At 42.5% G+C, this 9,849-nt stretch overlaps 1 protein-coding gene across 2 annotated transcripts; it reads right to left on the bottom strand.

The window, feature by feature from the left end:
• Positions 1-4,931: 4,931 nt before the first annotated feature.
• On the bottom strand, positions 4,932-9,842 carry asb14b (ankyrin repeat and SOCS box containing 14b). Of its 2 annotated transcripts, XM_067592510.1 has the most exons (10): positions 8,845-9,842; positions 8,101-8,263; positions 7,949-8,001; positions 7,729-7,860; positions 7,468-7,626; positions 7,117-7,362; positions 6,684-6,852; positions 6,053-6,587; positions 5,784-5,937; positions 4,932-5,680 (listed from the first exon to the last, which is right to left on the bottom strand). In XM_067592510.1, the coding sequence occupies exons 2-10, from the start codon at positions 8,223-8,225 to the stop codon at positions 5,502-5,504; spliced, it is 1,752 nt and encodes a 583-aa protein (XP_067448611.1). In that variant the 5' UTR covers positions 8,226-8,263; positions 8,845-9,842; the 3' UTR covers positions 4,932-5,501. The 2 variants fall into 2 exon arrangements, with proteins under 2 accessions (XP_067448611.1, XP_067448613.1); XM_067592512.1 differs by lacking the exon at positions 4,932-5,680 and having other exon boundaries at positions 5,783-5,937; positions 6,024-6,587.
• Between the last annotated feature and the right edge of the window lie 7 nt (positions 9,843-9,849).

Below are 9,849 nucleotides of genomic sequence, written 5' to 3'. Positions count from 1 at the left end.
CAAGGAAACTTGACATAGGGAGTGGGTCCCCCTCCAGAGAGGCTGCCATGTTGCACTGCCACGTTTCTACAGTAGCCCAGAGCAGACAAACCAAACACTAGCTCTAGAGAGGGCCTTTCACTTTTTTGAGTTTCACAGCCACCACAGAGGCAGGAATTCTTCTAAACTAAAGTTTATTTTTGGCTGGACCGCAATAGCGGAGCCAGCCCTGTCCATCCAGCTGTCTGTCAGTGAAGTTACATCATTGGTCAGCCGGCCAAGTGTTGGAGTTTCCCCATTGGCCATTGCTCTTTCAAAATGAATTGTCTTGAACAATTTTCTATTACGTCCCCACCTCCACTGACTGCAGCACATTCCACACTGATAACAAGTATGAGTCGTACTCAACTTCTGACTCAGAGAGAGAACAAGAATTCTGGTTTCCGGGAGCTTTGTCCTTTGTACTTTGGCTCAGATTATACATGGATTTCTTACATCTGCACGGATTTATACCAGGATATTCAGTGAGGAATTGAACAATTTGACACAGAAAGCACACACCATACACAGCACCTGTCTGCACCGCAGCCTTGTGAAGCCTATCCCAGCCATGGCTTAAAGAGCTTCTTTGGTTTCCTCCATGGGCACAGCAGATGCAATTGAGATATAAGCAAATGTGGTGACCAAGGCACTTTTGTATTGTTAAGTCTCAGCGGCTCACTAAGCACTTATACACAACTAAACTGCCTATTTAGTTTTTTTTTTCTTTCTCACAAATTGCTTAATTCAACACTCCACTTAATACAGCCCCTGCTTAACCCCAGCTACTTGGACATTGTAAATACAAACATGCATAAATACCAAATGTTTAATACAGCTCCCAGGAATAGAGCAAGATGGGAGTCAACAGAAAACCAACACCTCACACCTGTTGTAGAAGAGAATGTCAAAACCCCTGACAACTCTCTCTCAACCAACCAACCCATCCTAAAGGAATTCCAAAGACTCAAGCCACAAGCCCAATTTCAAAAACTGGTCCATATGAGAAATGGCAGCATTCTCATCTTCCCCAAGGATATTTCCTCCCTGAACTCTTTACTCTCACCATGGCCCGAGAAATCACTTAATGGAGTGCAGTTCTCCTGCAGATTAGCACACAAACACAACTCTATGCCCCCATCTGAAACCCCTACAAAACTGCTGGTCATCAAAAGCATTCACACAAATATCACAGCGCAAAAACAACGCATCAACAGTTAATCCTCCCAGCAGTCAACCACATTCTCAACCCAACAACAACCTCTCAACCCAGACCGAGCTGCTGGCCTTCTCCATGAAGGCTTCCACATGGACCTTTTCCAGTACAGAGTGGGGAAGGCACGGCCCCCTCCCATTATCAAACAATCATATATCCATTTACTGCACCGACCAAGTCGTATGCCTGAGATGCAGAGAAAATCACCACCACAAAACCTGCACAAAGGAAAAGAGAGAAGCGAAGTGTGCCAACTCTGCAGGTGAATACTGCCTCCAAGACCTGCCCAGCATATCTTCCATACATGACCCCAAAAAGCCACCACCTGCCAGACTCTCAGCCGGAAAGCCCTCCATCACCCCCCCCCCAGCGTGCACCCTATTTATGGCCCTACCTCAATCATCTGCGTGATGACCTCAAAAAACTCGCCATGGATGACAAGAAAACAAAAGTACTCAAAAGCATCAGGAAACACACACACTTCATTATAAGAACCCCACCCCCACCCCACGTCATCATTCTCACAAAAAGCAATATTTTTTTTTTCTTTCTCACACCCTCTGCAATGGCTCTCACCATCTACACATAATAAGGAGATAATAAGGGGAGGCAAAGGGGAATTAATTCAACTGCTCAACGAGAAGAACATGTCTGTGGCTTGCATAAATCAAACACTGTCAAACAAATCATGAATTCAGATCCCTGGCTACAACATCATAAGAAAAGAACAGCAGACAGGAGATGGAGGAGGAGTAGCAATCCTGATAAGAAATTGATTTCAGTCTCTCATCAGAGGAACTGAAAGGAAATGAATATATTGCAACCTAAATGAAAATACACTCATATCACCCTATCCGAGTCACCAGCGTCTACTGTCCCCTGGAACAAAACCCTCAGCGGCCCTGTTTAAAGCTATTTCCAACCCCAGTCGTTCCCTCATGATGGGAGATCTTAATGCAAAGCATGTAGACTTCCACTGTAAAAAAACAAAACAAAGTGGCATAGCACTCAAACAGATTCTAAATAACACAAATCTGTCAATCACAAACACAAACAAAACCCACCCCCCAAACAGGCAACACAGACATTCCAGACTTGATTCTGTTGCACCCCTGATCTGGCTTCAAAACTTCATAAGTTCTTCACCACAAACCATCTCTGCAGTGACCACTTATCTGTTCTCACCACATTCTCCTTTCATCCCCAAGTGACCCCAAGGAAGTATAACTACAAAACAGCAGAATGGGAAATATACAAATCAAACAAAGAAGAAAAACTAAAGAACACCACTCTGATTAGCACCCCCGAAGGTCTAGACCAACAAGCAACATTACCCCCTCACCTCCTCCAACTCATAAGACATAAAAGGAAGCTGCAAAACGAATTCATAAGGTTCAGGTTCACACCCAAACGGAAATAAACAGACTGCAAAGCACTATTAAAATACAATATACCCTTCACCAACAGAAAACCTGGAACACATTCTACAGAAAACTCAACCTAACAAAGCCAGTCACCATTCAAGAAATACAACTGCACCTGAAAAAAATGAAAAACAAAGCACCAGGAGAAGACAATGTTGACACTATACTGATAAAACAAGCCCCAGCCTATTACCTTCAGCACCTTGGACAGTTCTTCTGCACCTGCCTCATGGCTGGTCATTTCCCCTCAACCATGGAAGGTTGCAGTTGTTACTGTGATCCACAAATCAGGAAAAGACTCGGACAATGCCACAAGCTACCATCCCATTAGCTCTCTCAGTCACATAGGAAAACTGTTTGAAAAAGTACTCACCTCACGCTTCACCAACCACATAGAATCAATGGGCGTCCTAGGAATTCACCAAGCCAGTTTCAGGAAAGGGAGAGCCACCACAGGCAACATCCCTTGATTATCAAAAGACATTCATTGAAACTTAAACAAAAAAGAAATAACCTTGGCAATATTCTTTGACATTGAAAAGCTTTCCACAAAGTATGGCACAGTGGACTCAAATACAGATTACTGGACACCAATCTCAAACTCCCAAAACCCACCCAATCCATCATCTCAAGTTTTCTCAACAACCGCCAAAACAAAGTTAAAGTTGCCTCCACCATCTTAACACCTTTCACCCCCCAAGCAGGAGTTCCTCAGGGTGCAGTTTTGAGCCCCCTTCTCTTTCTTTTATACATTTCTGAACCCCAGCCACTACAGGCAAAGTCTCGCAGTTCGCAGACGACCTCTGCTACTGGTCTAGCTCCAAATGTCCAGAACTAGCAGCTAAAAAACTTCACAAATGCATAAATGAAATAGAAAACTGGTTAAATATGTGGACAATCTAACACTATAAAATAAGAAAACCAGTATCAGCAAAGAAGCGATGTTCCTCGGTGTAACATCCCAAAACAACACAACTTGGACAAAACACATCAATAACCTGGAACAAAAGGCAAACAATCGACTCAGTCATCTCAAAGCCCTCTGTGAAAAGCATGGTGCATCACCCTCTACAATCAAAGTCTACCTGTCATATATCCGACCACTCTTTGAATACTCTGTCCCCACCTGGATCACTATTTCTCACAACCAGCTGCAACGCCTGCAAACAATGCAGAACAAAACACTGAAAGTGACACACAGACTCCCATTCTACATCAGTAATCATAACATATGCACCTCAACATGTATCTACACTGTAAGACAAAGACATCAAGCAATAGCACTGAAATACTTGAGGACAGCAACAAACAATCCTACCCTCCAGAAAACTATAATGGAAGCAAAACTAACAGTTGACACCCCCCTGTCATTCATTCTACAGCTGTCCAAAAAAAACCCAGCCACCCAACCCCCCATAACTGAGTAACCAAACCTATATACACACCTACATGCACACACATAAATCAATGTAAGAGACACACACCAAACACAAGGTTTCTCCTTTTTCAACCTCAAGAGTCTCCGGCTCCTTCGGTCTTTACTGCCGCCAAGCAAGACAAAATAAGACATAAGACCACCTACAATGGAAAGAAAAGGGCATAAGCCCTGAGCTATCCCTCCAGGCTCATGATCTTATCGTTGTAGTTCATTCCAGATTTATCGCGTTCTGCAGCCGAGCAAGCAGATGCCCTATCTCAGTCTGCACCTGGACTCCCACGCCATGATTGCACGACTGTCGGAGGAGTGTGCTGACCCGGCGCGTGAGGTCCGCGGCCTCGGTGCCGGCGGGGAGAGTCACGTCACTCCTCGGGATGATGTCGGCAGCTCACCCGGTGATGCGCCTGGGGCTGCTGCACGTGAGAAACCTCCACCGTTGGTTCGCGCGGCTTCGGCTGCATCCGGGCCGGGACAAACAGTGCGAACCCGCAGAGTAGGAGAGAAAACAGCTCTCCATGCGCCGGGAGGCACGAGGGGAGAGCGCACAGTTTAAGCACCCCAAATAACTATCACTCTCACAAAACACTCAATACAGAGTGAGTGTTAGAAAAACGGGAGACATCCGCAGATAAAACAAATGAAAGAGCAGGGAGAGTTAACAGGTAATTAGAATAGTTATAATTAGAAGTACGTTCTTTTTCAAATCAAACATCCCAAGATATGAGTGGAAAGTATTGTTCTTGCAACTGCATTTACAATCGTTAATAGCTTAACCATGTCATGTGATATTCTACTTCAGTACACTTCAACAATAAATATTACTGGGACCACTACAGAAAATTGCAGACCAACATTTAATATCCGGGAATTCACACATTGGCCACAATTTCACACATTGACCACACACGGTCCAGTCTTGTTTCTGCATTGCTTCTTTAGGACTCATTTATCCAGAGGAGTCACAACTGTATAACAAAGAGTACATTTACAGAGGGTATTTATATGTTACTGTATTAAGTAGGAAACATGCACACTGCACTTTACATACATACACTCATGGTTTACACTCTTCTTGTTTTTTATACTCTTATTATTATTTCTATTACTATCACTACTTTAAATATTTCATTTTATTCCTTACTACATTGTTGAGGAGCTGAAACCTAAGATTTTTACTCTGTTATGCTTGTGTAATGAGATTTAACACTAAAGAACTTGAACTTGAACTAGCTATTAAAAAACTTAAAAGTACAGAGTTTTTGTACAAATAATATTGCAAGGAATAAAACACATAAAATATGTTGGAACACAACAACATTTCCAAAACACACAGTAACAGATACAAGATACTTATTGTCTTTGTGCCTCTATCACAGTGCTATCTGTGACAACTATAAATGTGTTTTTACTGTGGGTTAACCATGCTGCCCCTGCTGTAAACATCAAACTCCTTGTAGCGTATGTAATCTTTCAGCCTTGGAGGAAGAGGAAGGAAGTTGATGAAAACTGGAGCTCTCAAGCGCAGGCGTCTGAAATGCTCCCTTATCCGCAACCGACACAGGTGTTTCAGGCTGCGTGCATTTCCTGAAAAAAAGTCAGTAAAGTCAATAAATAAAACATAAAGTCATTGATACACTTTTTCCAACAGGTCAAAAAATAACAAATGAGGGATCACAGCAGTTCCTACTTTGAATGTGACAGATCTCTGGCCACTGTTTCTGCTCCTTCAATGTGTCCTTGAGTTTGGTGCAGAAGGTGACATGGTCGGTGTAGTCCAGCATGATGCGCACCACCTGACCAGATAAGTGCATAAGCCAGGACACTGTTATCACCTCGCAGAACTAGAAACAAACAAAAAAGACATAATGTAGGACTCAAAGAGAAACCTTGAAAGGAAGTGTTATTCCACTGGTTCCACTATTTATACCCTTTTCTCTCAGACACGCTTCATCTCACCACCATGTCTTTGATGACCGAGGTTGTCCAAGGAGCGTAGCCATGGGAACTATCACCATAGGGACAGTCAAAGCAACGCTTAACATCATAACCGTGGTTCAGAATCATTCTTAACATGACTTCGTCTTTCAAGGCATACTGCAGTGCTGAGGGAAAGTGAGTGGTGTTGACACGGGAGTAGTAGTTTACATTTGCCCCAAACTTCAGCAACGTGTTGATCAGCTCATAGTTGCCTTGTCTGAGAGCCACCTGCAAACAGTTGATAGGATCCTGGTTCACCATTGCTCCTGCCTCTAACAGCAAGCGGGTGCACTGAAGATCATTGTTGGACACAGCAAAATAGAGGGCAGATCTGCGCTCATCATCATAGCTGCGGCGCACTCTTGGGTGCAGCATGAAGTTTGGATCATAGCCAGTGTTGAGCAGCAACTCGACACAGCGAACATGCCCCCCAGCAGCTGCAGAATGGAGAGGACTCATCCCACTTTCCTTTACAGCGTCTAGCTCAGTCACTGGGATGAGGTGCTCCAGTGCCCTGTCAGAGAGGAGTCCTTATTTAACAATATAGCAGTGGTTCAAATTCTGTTTGAGAAGTGTGAAAGCTAGATGTTGTAACATAGACATTACTCACAGTATGTGACCATGGTATGCTGCACGGTGAATTGGCAGGTGTCCACTGTAAAGAGGTCGGTTGGGATCTGCTCCATGGTCCAGCAGCAAGGAGATTATGTCAGGGTTTCCTGATGCTGCAGCATCGAACAAGATAGTGCCTGACTCTGATTCATACCACACGTGGGCTCCTACAAAAATACAGATACGATAAGAAAATGTATTTTTGGCAATTTTCAAACAGTATGGATGGATTAATCTGTCCCAGAGCCAAGACATTTATCAACTCAGTCTTGTATGAATTCTTTTTTCCAACTGTTCTGAAAAGCCAAAATGCAAATCGATTTTTTTAATTCACTGCTATACCATGAAGTCAGATCAACTGAGTGAGTGAAGCCATATGGAACCTAGATACTTTTGAAATCTGTGCACTCAAATCACCTTAGCTCACATACCTTTCTGTAACAGGACCTCCACCACATTTAGATGTCCATTCTGTGCAGCCAGAGCCAGTGGAGTTTTCATTTTGATGTCACATGCATTTGGGTTAGCACCAGACTCTAGGAGCAGATGGACGAAGTTCTCCAAGCCTAAAAATGCGGACTCGTGTAGAGCTGTCCTGTTTAGTGGTCCTGTTTGATCTACTTTAGCATTGTGGCGAAGCAATAGTGTTGCCAAGTCATACTGGTCATTCAGAATAGCTACAGAGTAGGAGAAAGAAAAAAATATTTAAAAATTTGCTAATATCTTTAGATTTTTGGTAAGAGGGGTGCATCTTGCATTCAGACGAACTTAGTGTCCAATACCTGCCACTAATGGAGAATCCTGCTCATCGTTCTGGAGATCCGGGCTACAACCATTCTGTAACAGGAATGTGGCGTTCTCTCTGAGTCCATGAACCACAGCTAGAAACAGTGGCGTCTCACCCTGAAGAGTACGACACTGGGCTGCCCCAGGAGATGATCCTGGAACCCAAATACCAAACAACCGATCAACATACCAGAATTTTTTCCTTTTTTAATCTGTATGGCCAAACATTACAGTCATACTTTTAATATCCTTACTACCTGAGAATATAAACTCCAGTATCTTTTTGCTCTCCTGGACTGCGGCCTCATGCAGGGGGATCCATCCTCGCTCATCAACTCTGGACAGAGTCTCTGGTTGCTCTGCCAGTCTGTTCAATGCATCCTGATCACCTGCATATGAAGTATATATCAGAACCTCTGGAAAGATTAATGAAAATTTGCTTCAGCTTCAACAGCTCAAAGAATATCATCATCTTACCCTCCTTGATTGCTTTGAAAATCTCATCAGGGTCTTCGCTGACTTTCAGGTCACTAGTGAAAGAAATTGCACAGAAAAGCGATTCAAACAATAAACAAAGATACACAACCTACAGAGAGAAGTATTTTACTTCAACATGGACAGACATTAACCTTGGATTCAATCCTTTGAGCTTTCTGTATTGAATCAGACTTTGTTCAATTATATATTGGGTTGCCTCATCTTCATCCCAGTCATCCTCCGATTGATAAAAGACATCTTCTGTTTCCCTGTTCATCTGTTAGTCCAGAAAGAGTCAATGCTCGAGGTGTTGCTCTGGGGACACACAGCCATAAGGCAAACAAGACCATTAAATCTGGTACCTGAGACCTCGCACGCCACTCGCTTGCACCCAACAGGGAAAAGTGAACGACAGCAGAGTGCAGCTAAGCAGGGAATAGCTGCAGACAGTCTTATTCCTGTTGTTGAGTTTATTGACACTAAAATACATGTTAAATAATGAATATAAGGATTCTAATGAGCAGATCTAATTTGACCTAGTTTTTTGTCCACTATCTCTTAACTTTACAGGCCCCATGAGATCAGATTTCCCGCAGAGAATTGATAGTATTTCTCTCTCAGTGTAGCCAAAAAAAAAGCATGGAGAGTCCTACTACAAGGACAAGTGCTGGTATCATTTACCAGTATTGCTCAAACACTAACTGAAGGTAGCAAAGGAAATGTCACAAAGAAAACAAGACATGTTTACAGCATTACAAGTACTCTTAAATGATCTGGAACATGAACATTTAACAGCAACAAATAATAAAGTTCAACAGGTTAATTTATACAACAGCAATGCCCTAATCAGTTAGAGTTTTCTCTACATGCATTACTAATTATTGTCTGGTGTTTACCGTCAGTCAAATGGCTGTGCTCCTCTCGTGGCTTTTACAACAGTTGAGCCAATGGACTCCTCAGTAACCACACACATACTACAGCTATTTATAACTCTCCTAACCATAAATATCAGATCACGGGGCCATCCCAGCCTGCACCTAGCTTTGACCTACTGAGCTCTGCAACAACTGACCCCATTCAGCTCAGATGTACATTCAGACATGACACAGACAAGAACATATTAAAAAAAAAAACAGCTGGATCACTTTTCCAGTTACAAAATAGGTGAAATATAAATCTTTAAGATTTGATTTCAAACAACAAATTTAATTTTAGCCTTTCATCAATTTGTTTGGTCGAACACTGCATAATACCATATAAAGAAATAACAATGCAGCAGATGCAGAATACACATCAATATATTGAGATTTTCACGAGTGTATAGACAACATTAGCTCACAGTGAGGCAACAACAGCCATGCAGCTGACAAACGGAGGCAAGTGGGCAATGAGAAAATAAACAAAGGCACCAACAGACAGGAAAGGAAAAGAATGCACCAAATATTTACACTGATGTGCAGCAGTCTACACAAGCAAGATCATCAAGATTTCCTAGCAGCACTAGTTTGTTGGCATCAGTAATAACTGGGTTCTTCTAGTTCTTGTTACGATGTGCTCATGTGTTTTTGATTTTAGAAAGGTTTTTTTCACATTTGGCTTATTGCTGCATTACTGTTAAAAAGACTCTAATTGTGTTCCAAAAGCAACGTTGCCTGGAAAGGACACAAGAACTTGTGCAAAAACTCAAAAGGCATACATGCAGTGCTGCTTTTATTGCTTGAGTGTAAGGGAAGTGTGTAAGTGTAAGGCAGTGTTATCCTTTTGAATGAGTAATTGAAGAACAATTACTGTACACTAGGCCGATTATTATGTACTGTAGGACTGCATGGGTGATAAACATGTGAGTTGTGTGTAGAGACAATATAAGAGTCTGCATGCAAAATGTTTCTACAGTTTGTTAA

This window comes from Thunnus thynnus, chromosome 6 (genome assembly GCF_963924715.1).
Source record: "Thunnus thynnus chromosome 6, fThuThy2.1, whole genome shotgun sequence".
NCBI lineage: Eukaryota > Metazoa > Chordata > Actinopteri > Scombriformes > Scombridae > Thunnus > Thunnus thynnus.
The sequence above is the reverse complement of the archived record's forward strand: the minus strand, read 5'-3'. Positions and strand labels throughout refer to the sequence as shown.